A 15,940-nucleotide genomic window follows, 5' to 3' on the forward strand; every position below is an offset into this window, starting at 1 on the left:
CTCATTCCCTTCCTACATTTATTACTACCGCCGTCTCACTTACACTGTTACACACCACATGTGTCCAGTTTTATACCATTTGCAACAATATGGTACTATTCGACCCACCGCAAGCTTGTGACGGATATATCCATCATAAGCAATGCTAACTGTAATTTTGGGTGTAATCAAAATGTGCATTTGTAAGGTAATATTATTCAATTTTTTATTTGGGACTGTCACTTCTAATTTTAGCTAGTCTTTTCCTGTGCAGACTACACGCAACTTGCCAACTATTACTCATGGCGCATTTTGATACCCCATTATCACATAATACGGTTTTATCCGACTCGTCTTAAGATTAAGACGGATAAATTTATTGTTGAAAAAATTAGTGGAAAATGATAGGAAAGGAGAAAATGAGAAGAAAATACGGGGAACCCCTACGAGTGTGGCATTGCTATTACCGTTACAATTCCAATTGGATAGGTGGTTGGTTGTATTTGCGTTTGGTTTTGTCGACGCTGTACAACCTGAAGTGAGATGACAAAAGAAACAGATAACGCGCAACAAGAAAACGTGGTGTGGTCATAAAACATGACACGCCATATTCAACACAACTAAAACTATGGCGTACCCTGCTCCTCCCTTACCTTCTACTCCACCACCACCACCACCATGGCAACTCTCTTCCTCTCACTTGCTCCTTATTCCACTAACTCCTCCCTTCCTACGCCTCAATTCTCGCTCTGTCATTTTACATGCCCGGAACGTTAACTCTGATCCCTCGAGGTTCGACGACGACAATGTGGTGTTTCTAAGGAGGAGGAGGAGAAGAAGAAAACCCCAAGGAGGAAATGGTAGACGGTCGAGGCAGCCAAGATGGTGGTCTGATGATCATCAAGACGACGATGAAGAAGAGGGTGGTATTCTCCAACAACTAGTTGATAATCTCTGGATTCTTCAGGTAACACTACTACATACTACATACCTATCTTCTTCATCTATAAATATTAAATAAATACCTGACTGATTTGAATTAGTGTAGGTGTTCAAATCGTATGGTTTATTCTTACCCATCATCTTGATATCCCTCCTGATAGCAACTGGACCAAAAGCCTTCATCATGGGCTCAGGCATCCCCTTTGGACTCTCCTTGCTCGCCTTTGCATTCAACAAGTTGTCACAATCACTAAATTATACCCTTACCTCTAAGCCTACGCCCAAATACATGCACTCAAGGTCGCACTTTGATGGAAAATGGGACATTTCCATGGAGGACCAGAATACCCAACAGCAACAAACTCGACAGGGTGAAAAAAACAAGAGCAGAAATTACAGAACGAGGATTAACAGTTTTGGTGGGTGGGACGAGTTGCTTACTGAACACGAAACAGAGAGGCCTTCTGGTACCAAACAAAGATTTGAGATGATGACGGGGAAGAAGCTAGGGAGTTCACTGGAAGAGAGATGATAATTGCCTCTAATTTTATCACCACCTCCTGCATCAAACCAGGAGAGGTTAATTTTATACAAGACGTGAAATGTGTTTCATGGTGTCTGTTCATTTTAAAGACTATTGTACAATAAAGGTAAATTATTTTTCCCCGAAAACTTGCCTTTCGGATGTCCCGTAAAATAATTGAATAACATTGTTGTAAATTTAAGTCCTGCACAGATTATTCCAATCATGTATTCAGACATATTATTGTCCTTATTTTAGTTTCAGTCCATCCCAGATTAATCGACGGTCAATAGTGAACTCGCGATTCTATCCAGATTAAGTACTCACGTGAAGGAAGGGAATGACAGGAGTCATTAGTATATAAACATGTAAATTCTTAGAGTTGAGATTCAACCAAAATACAAGAATGTGCTTCATGAACAGTAGGTACTGAACTGTTGGTGTTTTTCAATGATGAACGATGCATATACACCATAGTTGGAGCTACTATCAATCATTAATCTGTCTAAAATTCTGCAACTTGTCTTACAATGAATAATTGAGTAAAATAATGAACCTTCCGATACAATGAAAAACAATAGCCATATTCATGAGATTTAAGGTCATCTTGAAAAGAGCTGTTGCCTGTCCAGAAAGCAAGCTGATGAGGAATCCTGGACGCATGTGCAGAAGTCGTTCTCGTCCTTGGGAAATGATGCTGGTAGAGGATGATCGGGTTTGATTCCCACCTAATAAGATAAAACATTTAATGATACACATTAAATTAAAGCTATAAGTGAGAAGACTCAACCAGAGTAGAATGTGAAACTTGGGTACGAAAAAGATTAAAACAGTGGGAACCCTAGAAAACCTTGTTAATATCCGTGTGAGCGGGAGTTTCATAGCGAGCAACAGTGACCACCAAGCCAGATCCATCCGATAGCTCAAAAACCGACTGTATTTTGCTATAGAGGGCACCAAATTACAGATAAACGTCTAACAAGATGAAAAGAACAATAAAACTTCACAATAAATTATATGAGACCGTCTTACATTTGAGACATAACCGTTAATCCTATATTATTTAACAACGAATAGATAAGGATTTCAGTTGGTTTCACATGTAAGACAACCTCATACATGGCTCACTGAAGAAACTTAAAAGAGTACCCTTTGCCGTAGGTAGGCTCTCCATAAAGCACAGCTCGCTTGTTGTCCTTTAATGCCCCTGCCAATATTTCACTAGCACTTGCAGTGCCCTTGTTCACCTGAGCAGAATTACAAATGAACACGTACAAAGCACAATCAACGACGCAAACTGAAACCCCAAAGTAAAGCCATATAATATTGCTCCCTGTCTCCTTCAATTCAGTTGGATTCACAATATTTTCCTTTTATTAAGGTTGTTGAACTAATTTAATACATTTCCACTTTGATACTCCCTCCGTCCCCGTCAATTGTTGTCATTTGGTTTTGGCACAAAGACCAAGATAAGAGGAGGGGGCAAATTATAAAATGACAAGTGGACCAAATTGAGTGTCAAGGATGAAATTGCTCATCAAATGCAATCCTAAAATAGAAAGGACAACAATTGACTAAGACACCCCAAAATGAAATAGGACAACAAATGACCGGGACGGAGGGAGTATAAAATAAGCCACAAATGATTTCTAAAAAAAAAAAAAAAAATAAGCCACAAGATACTCCCATATAAGTGTTTGCCCATATCTTTGCTCGTACATATATCATTTCCTAAAACTTTGTTTCAAAAGCAAAGTTAGTGAGTGACTTCTAGTAAATAGGTGTATGACAAAATACCAATTTGGGCGCTTGAGCCACAACTAGAAGAATGTTCAAACAGTATCAAGAAGCCCAGTTTTATGCACATGTCTAAGAGAACACCATTGTTATTCAAAGTAAATAAACATGTAGTGATTGTATGATCTCCATCGTAAATTTAGAAACAAGATTTTCAAAGACTACTTGAGGAAAGCATACTAGGTAGATCTCTGGTGTTACCAATCATGCATGAAAATTGACAAAAAGTTGTAGAAAAACGCAGAGAAATGCTCAGTATAGCAGTATAGCACCAGAAAGATGTAGCATAAACTAATTTATCCCATCACTATTGTTTTACAAGACATGCTATTTATTCTCTCATGCAGAAGTTTAGGCGGCTGTCGATAAGACCAGAAGACCAATAACATAAGACTCAACAACAAACACCTTGAAACGCTTGTCACTACAGCATGGCGATGATCAAACACTAGCAGCCACGCCATACATAATGTGATGCTCAGACTCGGATACGAGTATCCGACACAGATACGGATACGGATACGAGGGTCGGACTCTTGAAATCTAATAATCAAGGACTCGGATACGAGGATCCCCAAGTAAAATTTAACTTGAATATCTTATTTCTTTTATTATTCTCTAGTTGTAGTCCCTACTACAAAAGCTTCACTTCTTTTATATCTTCATTGCTTCATGAATATTTAATCTTCATAGTTCAACCAAAACGAAGTCTCCGATTGCACATTGCAGGATCCGACACGTATTCCGTGTCTGGGTCGGGTCCGTACGGATACGGCGGGATCAGAAGAGAGCCCGAGCATCACAGCATACATATACTTAGACTAGGTTAGAATGGGATATTAAAATGCGGTCGTTGCATAATGTAATGGCTTTGGTGTTCACCGTTACGATAAAATATCACATAACAGTGTATTCAAAAACACCATTATTGCGGTTTTGTCTTTTTTTTCCAAAAAATGGCGTTAATAGCGATATTTTAGAGATTTCTCTAGCAAAGATGAATCTTTTTCAAAATAACAGCATTATTCCGTGTTGCTTATTTGGTAACTTTATCAAAATTCTGACTGCATCGACCGCGACACGTTACATAACGTTTGCGATATTTCCATGACCATTACCGCCATACCGATACTGCATTTTAATACCATGAGTCAGAAGTTTCCTACGTTCATATTCAAGTATACAGTCAGAGATTTTATGACATGTGATAAACTCATAAACTGTCACGTTTAGGTTTAAATTAAGTATCCAAGTGTCGTGGTCGTGTTGGAGAAGCTTTACGGCCAGTCCTTTTGTAGAAACAAGGTAAAGATTCAAACATCATTAAAAGAAGTTGAGTACCAGAACAGCAAGAGGTTCTGAAGGTGCTAGAGCACTGTTTCCATCAACGTCATATATATCACGAACACCACGGCTATCACAAATATACACAATAACTCCTTTGTTCATCCTGAATATCAGATAAAATCAGTAGTTCTCACAAGTAGAGAAGGAAAATCTGGTATCCCTATCTTGCCTACAGCCTCAAGAGCAATATCAGATAAAACAGGACAAAAAAAAAATTCAAAAAAAACAGTCACATTATTTGGATAAACAAACTCTTCAATCTTCATGAGACGACTATTTTAAGAAAAAAGTGTTTAACACAGTCCGCGAGTTCCCTCACCCTCCTGTCCTCAATCTTTGTTTCCCACAGTACAACCGTACTCCTATACCTTTTAAATCCCTGCTCAAATCTCATTCCTAATCCATTATCATGCATGTGAAAACATAATGAAAACACAGATTTTTATTTTTGTTAGCAGTCAACAAAGAAACTCACAGACAGCATAATAAATGTAGAGAATACTATGTTTCTACGAACAAATTCAAATGCCTACCATATTTTGGCTATCTCAATGCCCTCAGGGAAGAGACCACCACTGCAAAGTAATGCATGTCAGTCTAGAGGCAGTTTACTTTTGTGTTTTATAGTAAATGGATACAAGAATGCAAAATTTTCACCTATTATCTCGAAGATCAAGCACGAAAGCATTAACATTTTTACTTTGCAGTGTCTCTATAGCTTCTTTGACAGCAGCTGGACGGAATATACAAAAAAAAAAAAATCAAATAACATGACAAAATGGCAAAATAACATGCTAAAGTGGCATCCTGGAAAGTTATGGAAGTACAATGGACGAGACACAAGAGCTAAATCCTCTAGGATAACAGGAAAAGAAAACATATGGTACATTTAAAATACACCTAGGCTAAGCCCTTGAGGCACTGTGGTAATGTTTTAATACATACATACATAGACAGGTTGGGCGGAACAAGGCAGCCGAACTCTAATTTCAGAGATAAACACACATGAAAGTTACAACCCTCACTGATCCAATGACACTAACAATTTGTTTAAGTTTATGATTAGGAAGGGGAAGTAAATGAAATGCAAACAAAGGGAAGAATACGAAATTGTGGAGCAAATATTGATCTTCTCACTAATTATGTAGTTCATTAAAAGACAGAAACATAAACACTTCCCAAATGAAGGAGATCCAGAGGCAAGGCATGAAAGAATGCACTGGATCAACTAACTGTTTCGTTGGATACAAGTTTACACAAAAAAGCTGGTTCTTTCTCTTCTTATTTGAATACAGTTATAGCAAAAGGAACTTCACTCAAAATTTTGACAGGGGAGAAGATCCAACTGGGTAAAAGGAGCCAATGTACTCTTTCAGAATGTTTGGTATAGCTTATATGTTCACATTTTGATTTAGAGAAGTCACAGGACACACTTATATGATAAAGAACAAAAAATTTGATGGGTATCCATGTCACTCGCGGTAGAGGCTTGGAAGAAGATTCGAGAGAAAGAGTTCCATTGTTAGATTAGCTATGGAAGAAGGTAAAAGATAATAATCAGAAGTAAATGAGAATTAAAGTTCAATGTCTTTAGACTATTTGGTATAATGGGAACAGAGGAAACAGTTTCCTCCTATTCTCACTCTTTCTTTCTCCATCATCATATCATTGTTATGAGAAATAAGGATTATGGATACCTCCTCAATCCTCCCTCTCTTTTCCATACCTTTAATTCTGCCTATCCTTTACAGAGTAAGAATCAAGAAAATGACATCGGATACATAGACATGAAAAGGAACAGACTGTCTAAGACTAAGAGACGTACACTCATTCTGCAGACGTTTGAAAAAGAAACAGCATGAGAGCTGAGCTCACCAGAAGAATTCTGAGTAAATGATGTTAATTTGATATATCCTACTTTTGCAGTATCCTTTGCTGAACGTATTTCACATAATCTGGATTTGACTGGGTTCAACGTGACTTTTTCTCTCCTGGAACAATATGGCGCATAATTAAAATCAAAATAAAAAGTAACATATCAAGTTAGAGGCGGAATAAAAAGGAAGATGAAACTGAAAGGTAGATGCCAGAAACTCCAAAAACATTTTGTCTTTTTTGAGTGCAAGAACAACAAAGCCTGAGTCCCAAATTAAAATGAATCATCGTTCGAAACTGTCATTGACACATAAAAACTGGTTTTCTTTTAAAGAAAGGAGAAGGTAAATTTACTTTACAAATAAAGCCATCAAAGTCGAAAAATAAAATGCAACAAATTTATTTCTCTCAACATTGCACCAACGCGGTATAAAGAAACTCATAATGATAAACGAAACAAAGTGTAAAAAAAATAGATCTAAAAAAACATTGAGAAGGATAGAAAAGAAATGTAGAGTTAAAATGTGAGGAATAAATATAAAAAATTCATCATCTATTAACTTTTTTTCTCTATGCATGCGTTGTACTCTTCAATGCCATTTCTTCTTTATTCTCCAAGAAGCTCATATATTTTTATTTTACATTTAAAAGAAAAGGCAGTGCTTCCATATTCCAATGGAGCCAAAAACTCATTACTCTTTGAATATGGATTGTGATGGACGAAATCAAAATGGCTCACTAAAGTAGGTGCACTTCTTTCTCTTGTGAAGTAGCGGTTATTCAATGCGATTCTTGACACAATTTTCATCTTGACTCATTAAAAAATGACCTCTTTGTGTTGTAAGGTCGCTTACATCGGACTCCCCTTACTCCGCAATTTGCGGGAGCCATTGAAGCACTAGGGTAATGTTGTTGTCGTTTATTAAAAGAAAAAGCGATAATTCTATGAGGAAACTCGTAGCGTAGTTTAATAGGTGGCTATGTGTTGATCTTGTTCCCTCAAAGGTTTACACGGGATTGATCTCAAGTCTCTTGGAAGCTTCCATTCTGCGTACTCCCCTTGTCTCATAAAGAGAAAAGGTATGAGAAAAAGGGGTGGGGAGATGGACCTTTTTATCTCGAAGAGAGGAAATTTTTAACTTACTTCAGGACAACATTTTTAAGCTCACCCCTGCTACGAATTGTTAACTCCATCGAACTTCCTTCGGGTCCCCCGTGATAAATTTGCACACATAAGCAATTAAGTCAACATATTAATCTTGAGCGTCCTAGAAAGAACGTTTAGAACTATTGACTAGAATAGAAAACTAGAGAGTGAGTTGCCATCATAGATTGAGAATACATGCTACCCAATTAAATAGAGCAACACGAGGACCTCATGCATGTAGATTTCACCATCCCAAAATAATTTGACATAGGCTAGCTAAATAAGACATCATATGACAACAGCATGTTTTTTCACTGGTAATTGATACAACATTACCCTAGTGTCTCAATGGCTCCCACCTATGGCCGTAAGGGGTCAGATACTCAGATATATGCCGACTTACTCCTTTAAAATACATACAGACTATTTCTGGATCACCTATGAAGAAAATCATAAAATGCATAGACACTCTACTGCTTCACAATAAAAGAAGCATAAGGAGTTAGTGAGCTATTTAGCTTCTTTTCAACCTATTCCAAAGCCAAAGAATAGTGAACTTTTGTCCCAATTGGACAATTGAAAGTTAAACATGAACTGAAAAGCAAAAAAAATAGAATAATCCTCAGAGATCTTTGAAATAATATAGCAACTTCGCTAGCATGAGCATAAAGTCACTCAGGCAATGTATCCTAGTTGTACATATCCAGATGATGATCCAACTCTGATATCGTCTTGGATCTGTGGGTAAGTTCAATCTAATTTACTTTGTAACTTTTATGTTCTTAAAATTTAAATAACAAAGGTTACTTAAAACATAAATCACATGTTGTAAACTAGAGCGTACTCAAAAATAGAAGGTAATCTTTAAATTGAACTGATTAGTGTGGGCTTACTTGATTTGAGGGTAATGGGATCTCCAAATGATTGAAATAATTACCCCCTCATTCTCTCTACACCATGGTCACTTCACTCCCTTTTGTTTTGATCTCGATTACCACATTAACACATAACTCTGAGTCCGTGTAGGCCCTAATGATTTTTCAATTACTAAAATATAAAATGAGGTACACAAAAACACGTCGAGATGAAAACTGCAATAATTACCCCCTCATTCTCTCTACACCATGGTCACTTCACTCCCTTTTGTTTTGATCTCGATTACCACATTAACACATAACTCTGAGTCCGTGTAGGCCCTAATGATTTTTCAGTTACTAAAATATAAAATGAGGTACACAAAAACACGTCGAGATGAAAACTGCATCACGAATTGCATTGACGCCTACTAATTCATAATTTAATAAATAAACAAAAGCGCGTCTATTTTAGCGTGCTATTTTGTTTTATTCCGTCATAATACAGAACCCAAAGAATACCAAGTCTTTGGTACCATCAAAATTGGAGATTATATTAAAAAAGGTCATTGCATAAACTAAATTTGTAGTTGATGATCAGTATCTCCTTTTTCTGATTCTGAATAAATATGAAACTGGGAAGAACAAAAAATATTCAAATAATAGAGAATATAAAAAAGCAAGCACTAGTGCACCATCACCACTACCAAGAATTTTCCTACAGATAAGCCTAAAAAAAGACACAAGGTAGCAAAGAGGCGAACAAGGTAAAAGAACTAACTGTAAGATATTAGCTGCATCATATATGCCCATGCTCTCTGTACGTGCATCATCAATTGCCAGAATTATGTCCCCAGGCAAAATGCCAGCCCTACTAGCGGGACCCCCAGGAGCAGCCGAGATTACAACAACTCCAATTGGTGATTCATCAACGCCAGTAGGGAAGCCAATGGACAGTCCTACACCCGTAAGAGAGTTCTGAGTTCCTGACTGCCTTCAGAAAAGGATAAACAATATTGTAATGACGCGTTGAGACTTGAGATCAAATAAAATCTACTTATTTCTGTACAAGTAAGCATGATGACTGACAAACAATGAAGCTTAAAAGAAAAAAACAAAGCATATTAGTTAAGAAAAAACTAATAGAAATGACTAAGACAGTGAAATATACGCCTCACACGTAAACTCTTCAGCTTCTCAGGCTCCAGAAAACGAGTGAAAGGATCATCCAGTGAAGCAACCATCTTTCTTATCGCCATGTCTGCAAGGGGAGTAAAAGCAAAAGATTTATGACAAAGCAAGTTGCTGCAAAGGCCAGTATTCAACGACATTATTTTCAGTTCCCTTGATGAGACTGTGAATTAGGAAATTAACGTCTCTACAAGAAACGCAAAAGAATATGGGATTAAAAGCTTGCAGCAAATAGTGCAATTACAAATTACGGAGTATCATATAAGACCAAATGCCATATTGATGAATTTCATTAGTAATAATTTCAACATGTAATGGCATTTGGCATTATCTAATTACTTGATAGTCCCTCAATTACAATCCTTTGTTTCCTTTTTTATTCCTTGAGGCTCGAGGGATATTTTCAGGAAAGGTAAACAAATGATTGGGAGTAGTAGTAAGTTGGAGTACTTAATATGTTGTAGACTATGAATATGAAATGGAAAGCAAAAATGAGGAAAGTGTAGAGGTGTTACATGTCTGCTGTCGAGTGTTCATTGGGTCAAGGCGAAGGGCATTCTCTCTATAACGGAACCAACTTTGGCCATTAAAAGTCTTATCAACATATGCGCGATCAATTGTCCTCCACGCTTCTAAGAAAAGGCGATTCTCTTCAGAGAGCGCCACTGCAAAGCACTAGTAACATGTCACAATGAGGTCGATTATATTTACAAAATATAAGACATTGTGATTCAATTAAAGCTTACATGAGGGAGTTTGAGTGGTAGCAAGAGAAACAGACATTACGAGCATGACTCCGACAAGGAAACGGACAAAGCGCGCAACAACAACAACAACAGGATGCCGTTTGCATTTCTCCAAGGATTTCCCAACAATTAATTTGTAAAATTGGAGACTATACAAACCGTAATGTTGGGATAAAATTGGTTTACAAAATCGTCGAAAAACCAAATGTTGAACATGATGGGAATGCCTATATACAGAAGGACGAGGTTGTTTGACATATAGCAGCGTAAATTTAGAGGACAAGGCCTGTAAATGAGTTTTAAAAGGGAATTCAGCAAAATGAAGAATAATGAAGAGGTTATTGATTGATAGATACAAGGGCTAGTAGAAGAACTCACCGATGAGTATACAACGGTGGAAGCCCACATGAATGAAATACTTGCTCTTACACTCAAAATGGAAGATGACACAGTCAATGGTTAGGACTACCAAATTACTCCCCTTTTGTTTGATCTCAATCCGGGATAGTATTACAATGTCGGTTCAATCATTCAAATGGAGTGCGAAGTTCCTACTCCAATAGTTGCTCTTGCTCCTAGTGCTTTGGTTCCCTCTTGTAATGGATAGCGTAAGATCATGTTTTATGGTGTGTACTTTTGTACTTGATTTCGGTTGTGAAATAAAGATATGAGATAATTATAGAGAGAAGAAAATAAAGATATAATTAGAGATGTTAATTAGCCGAGCTGAGCGCGAGTTTGGCCATCCTCGACTTATGCTCAAAAACCAAAACTCGAACTTGAGCCGATCTCGAGCTTACCGAGCTTGATAAAAAAATTAAAAAAGTGCTCGTTATAAAGATTGCGAGCTTTAACGCGAGCTCGAGCCTCGAGTCGAGCTCGAGCCTCGAGCCAAGCTCGAGCCCCAATCGAGCCTATATAAAACTGTTTATTTTTTTATTTTTTTTTCTTTCAATATTTTAAATAACAGGGTTCGAAGGTTATGTGTAAAAATATTTGGCAAATCAGCGAGACATTCGATATGTGTAATACAAAAATATAATCATGATAAAATATTTTTATAAAATATGAGCAATATCCTTTGTAATCACACAAGCTCAAGCCGCTCGCGAGCTTTTCGAGTCGAGCCAGCCTTTGCTCGGCTTGACTCGTTAAGCTCTCGAGCGGAGCCCGAGCCGAGCTTTGACCGAGTCAATCTCGAGTAGCTCGCGAGCTGTCTCGTCTCATTAACAAACCTAGATAGAACAGTATATTATTTCATTATGAGGGGTATATATACACATATAATGAGGGTAGAGTTTCCAAAAGATAATACACTCTAGACTTTTTTAAGATATGGACATCCATATAATATTATACTATAATATTTCATAACAATCTCCCTTTGATGTCCATTACCGAAAAAAAATGCTTCTTAAAAAACCTTCCTAGAAAAAAAACTCGTGGGAAAAACACTAGTGAAGGAAAAAGAGTACACTAATCTTTAAACACGCATAACAAGCTGCCTCGTTAAAACCTTTCAATGGAAAACTCAGTGGGACAAAACCATGGCTAAGGAAAAAGAGTACAGCGCGTGCTACTCCGCCTGATGATTACATAACTTAATAAATCTTGAAATGATTCATGATTAGACATAACTTCTCGATCGTTGAAGTAGTACCCATTGTAGTTAATAAACTTGAATCTTCGATCAATAGAAAACCATGCCAGCTGTAACATTTCGTTTTTGTGGTTGATCTTGTTTGGTGGATTGTCTTGGTATTGAGTTTGCTAGTGAGGGTTATTGAAATAAGACAGAGTTGGCAACACTTATGTTGTTGGTATTCGATAATATTATGGAGTTAGTATCGAGAGGATATGTTGTAGTTGAGACGATATCGTGAGCCGTGTTGTGGAAGTAAGCATGATGGGTGGAGTTAGTGTTTGGTATTCATGTTTTATAGGTTGGGTTTGAATTTCGGGGACGAAGTTCATTTTTTTTAAGGAGGGAAGACTGTAATACTACGTTTTTCTAAGTCCTGTTACTCGGCCGAATAGGGCTTACTCGGCCGAGTAATGTGTCGCGTGTTTCTGGTTAGGTTACTGTCCAAGAATACTCGGCCGAGTATGGTAATACTCGACCGACTAAGGGATACTCGGCCGAGTATACTCTATACTCGACCGAATATCTAGTCTGACGAGAATTATTTCCGCAGTTTTATTAGAGACGATTAGAGTTATAAATTATGTTAAACAATTTCACTTTTACTTTTTACAAAATATAAACACTCAAACATAACTCTAATCACCTCTAAACCCTCTCAAGATCGTTGATCATTCATGAGTCTTTGTTCATTCCTCTTTTGCGTCAATTACGTCGGTAAGCCACTAGTCTTATGAGTTTTCTCAGTTTGTCTTTTTAGGGTTTACACTAGTTTTGGTGATTTAGGGGAAAAAGGGATATTTTGAATGATTGTGATTGGATTGTATGATTGTTGTTAGGTGGAGATTTCGTAGAAGAGCCGTTCTAGCTTCCTTGTTGACTCGTATCAGATTTGTGCTAAGGTAGGGTTTCCGTACTCAATTGATTGTATAACTGATTTAAGATGCGTTGTTGTGATTTAATTGATATGATTAATATTGTTGGTTGATTGGAGTATGGAGTATTGGAGTTGAGATAGTTTAATGATGTTTGCGAGGTGCGTCCTCGGCTGAGTGGAGTCACTTGCGGGAATGGCTTCACGCCTTTGATTCGCCCTTTGTGGAACCAGCCACAAGAGGGGATGTGCACATTAATGAATATGGGTTATCGCTCGTGTGATGAGCGGGGCTTAAGTGGGCAAGGCTGCGGTCCCCTATTGCCGGTGAGGATTATCTATTGCGGCAGTAATCTGGCAGGGCTACACACTTTGGTGTATAGTCAGTTATGAGATGTGATTGTGAGTTGGAGATTGATGGTGGAACAGCTGTTTATCTTTGTTGCATTTGGCTTAATTTAATTATGCAGTGAACTGGCCCCATTTTATTGTCTTAAAATCTGTGGTGATCCATTCGGGGATGGTGAGCAGATTGTGACAGGTGATGAATGACTTTAGCTACGGGGACGAGATGGGGAGTCATCACTTCGAGTCTAGCTTCCGCTGTTACGAGTTTAGCTATTTTGTTTCTAGTTGTATTGAGATTCATATACATTTCTTTTGAGTTAGTTTTGAGACAATGTAATCGTTAACTTTATATACTTTAATTGGAATGGTTACTTTTGATATACTAGCTTGGGGAAACCGAGATGGTAAGAGTCTCTCATGCTAGGGTAGTCCTTGGTAAGACACCTTGGTATATGGGGGTGTTACAGCGTCGGTATCATATTTCTTCGAGAACTCACAGTCTAGATATAATTATTTCATAATAACTCTTGGATCTTCATTTCAATTAATACCTCCATAATTTTGATAGTGTTTCTCCTCAATATATGTCATAACTGTAATACTCCGTATTTTAGTGGGAGTACTCGGTTGAGTACTTGGTTGGTACTCGGCCGAGTATGTGTTACTCGGCCGAATGCACTTGACCGAGTAAACCGGTTCAACGAATTAGACGGTTTAATTTATGTTTTGGCCAAGGTTTTTTTTTTTATAACAGTTGAGTCATTTCTAATTTCATTTTAGCATTTATAAAACCATTTCTAAACCTAGAGAGAGGGAGAGGAAGAAGAATTGTCGAGCCTTTCATTTGATTGAAGATTTCTCACCGATTTCAACCTAATTCGATTTCCCTGTTTGTAAGTCGATTTCATTCCATTGTTTATACTATTTTAAATTCTTCATCTTCAAAAAGTTTGAAAAGAGAGCCCTGTTTATTTGATGTCTAGTTTATGCATATAAAATCTCGTAGTCAAATTCTTTATGGTTTGTCCTAGGTGATTTATTTATGAACATGTCGCTGAAAAGTCCGCGAATCTGATTTGGTTGTGGAAAATGATTTGAAACCCTAATTTTTATGTCGATGCAGTTATGGGGCTTTTTCATACATCATATTTGTAGAGTCTAGATGACAATAGGATTTGGAATTACTGAAAAATAATGTTTTAAACTCGTTTTATGAATCAATACTTTTTATGCGACGGTTTTTATCAGTTTTGGAAATCAGCCTGAAAACCCTTGATAAGTTTAGAATTTGAGAAAAATACGTTAGATATAATTTGTAGATAAGACTCATGGGGTTCCAATACAATTGGCCTTGCATCAATTCGATTTTTCTAGAATTAGTTATGCATTTTATACCGAGTCTGCCATGTGCTGGAAAATCAGGAAAAGTCGTGTTTGTTCTTTAAGTTGATATTCCTATTGAGTTATGATGAGTCTAGGTTATGTGCATGATTAATTGATTGAGTAGGTGGTAATTATACATAATTATATTATGTAGGTGATGGATATATGAAGGATCATAATTGATTGCTTGTGTGTGCTTGGATTGCGAAAAGGTAGTGTTTCTCCTACTCAGTACTGTTAATTGATTGAGATTGTATATGTTTCATAATTGTTGTTATCTGCTGATCATCGGAGGTTGGGTGTTGTGGTGACGGTGTTGGTGTGGTTGTGTTGTGACGGTTGTGGTGTTGTGACAGATGTGACGATGTGTGTGATTGTGGTGGAGTCACTTGCGGGAGTGGCTTCTGTTAGGATTCATTAATCTCATTAATTTACATATTTATATATGAAATAATTTATTTAGTCATAAAATAAATGTTAGATCTTATGCATGCAAACATAATAAAAGGGAGATGGAAAAATCGATTTCTCACCCTGTAATTTCGGCCATTTGGGCACCAACAAGATCTCCTTCTTGTTAGTTCTTGAGCTTTTCAACAATGGATGAACAAAGGATCCAAATTAGAATCCCTCCCAAAAGTGAATACCCAATGAAAACTCATAATAACTAATATTATTATGATCTAGTAATAATATAAGTCTTGCTATAAAAATTGACACAAAAATATTTGTAATTGCTCTTGAATAAATCGGTCCAAGAGGGAGTAATTTTTGTGGTTTTATTTCTCTAAGATTCTCACAAAATAGTAGAGATAATTATTTTTCTTACACTAGAAAAATATGAGTTGAAATTGTGTATGAAAAATTGTAGAGGAAAAACTCTATATTCCTCTTGGAAAACCGGTTGGAGGAGCTTATTGGGGAGCCAATGCATGGATCCAACTTTCTTCCCAAGAAGTGTAGGCTTGCATGACTACAATTTAGTTTTAATCATTGTGTTTTCCACTTAAAATAAAAACACAATATAAACCTTATACTCCCTTCATATTTTCGGCACATACAAAATAAAATGGAAGGTCCATTTTATTTTGTCATTTGTCAATTGTGACATATGTGACATGTTACTTGACATGTGAATTTGTAATGTATTTTTAACATATTAAAAATCAACATACTCATAAAATATGTCATATACAAAATCCACTAGTAATTCGTAATCACTTGTACCAAAATGGTTTATTAAATTATAAATTGCAACGTCTTGTATTTATAATAAATTATTCATTCAATTT

The 15,940-nt window shown here is 36.8% G+C and overlaps 2 protein-coding genes across 2 annotated transcripts; one reads left to right on the plus strand and one right to left on the minus strand.

The window, feature by feature from the left end:
- Window positions 1-408: 408 nt before the first annotated feature.
- On the plus strand, window positions 409-1,707 carry LOC141640010 (uncharacterized). The gene is made up of 2 exons (XM_074448974.1): window positions 409-946; window positions 1,028-1,707. Exons 1-2 carry the CDS (start codon window positions 608-610, stop codon window positions 1,451-1,453), a joined length of 765 nt encoding a protein of 254 aa, XP_074305075.1. The 5' UTR covers window positions 409-607; the 3' UTR covers window positions 1,454-1,707.
- Window positions 1,708-1,777: 70 nt separating this feature from the next.
- On the minus strand, window positions 1,778-11,043 carry LOC141640011 (carboxyl-terminal-processing peptidase 2, chloroplastic-like). The gene is made up of 13 exons (XM_074448975.1): window positions 10,780-11,043; window positions 10,402-10,687; window positions 10,171-10,320; window positions 9,643-9,725; window positions 9,246-9,454; window positions 7,608-7,676; window positions 6,464-6,579; window positions 5,246-5,321; window positions 5,122-5,163; window positions 4,583-4,691; window positions 2,594-2,691; window positions 2,295-2,388; window positions 1,778-2,172 (listed from the first exon to the last, which is right to left on the minus strand). Exons 1-13 carry the CDS (start codon window positions 10,807-10,809, stop codon window positions 2,047-2,049), a joined length of 1,488 nt encoding a protein of 495 aa, XP_074305076.1. The 5' UTR covers window positions 10,810-11,043; the 3' UTR covers window positions 1,778-2,046.
- Between the last annotated feature and the right edge of the window lie 4,897 nt (window positions 11,044-15,940).

The sequence above is a fragment of the Silene latifolia genome, unplaced genomic scaffold, assembly GCF_048544455.1.
Source record: "Silene latifolia isolate original U9 population unplaced genomic scaffold, ASM4854445v1 scaffold_70, whole genome shotgun sequence".
Taxonomy (NCBI): Eukaryota; Viridiplantae; Streptophyta; class Magnoliopsida; order Caryophyllales; family Caryophyllaceae; genus Silene; species Silene latifolia.

Bases quoted from the DNA above. Each gene is read 5' to 3' on its own strand.
- LOC141640010 (XM_074448974.1), top strand. From the start codon at position 608: ATGGCGTACCCTGCTCCTCCCTTACCTTCTACTCCACCACCACCACCA. The intron at 947-1,027 runs GTAACACTACTA...GAATTAGTGTAG, and splicing joins ATAATCTCTGGATTCTTCAG to GTGTTCAAATCGTATGGTTT.
- LOC141640011 (XM_074448975.1), bottom strand. From the start codon at position 10,809: ATGTGGGCTTCCACCGTTGTATACTCATCG. The intron at 10,321-10,401 runs GTAAGCTTTAAT...AGTGCTTTGCAG, and splicing joins TACCACTCAAACTCCCTCAT to TGGCGCTCTCTGAAGAGAAT. The intron at 6,580-7,607 runs GTAAGTTAAAAA...ATATTGTTCCAG, and splicing joins CTTAAAAATGTTGTCCTGAA to GAGAGAAAAAGTCACGTTGA.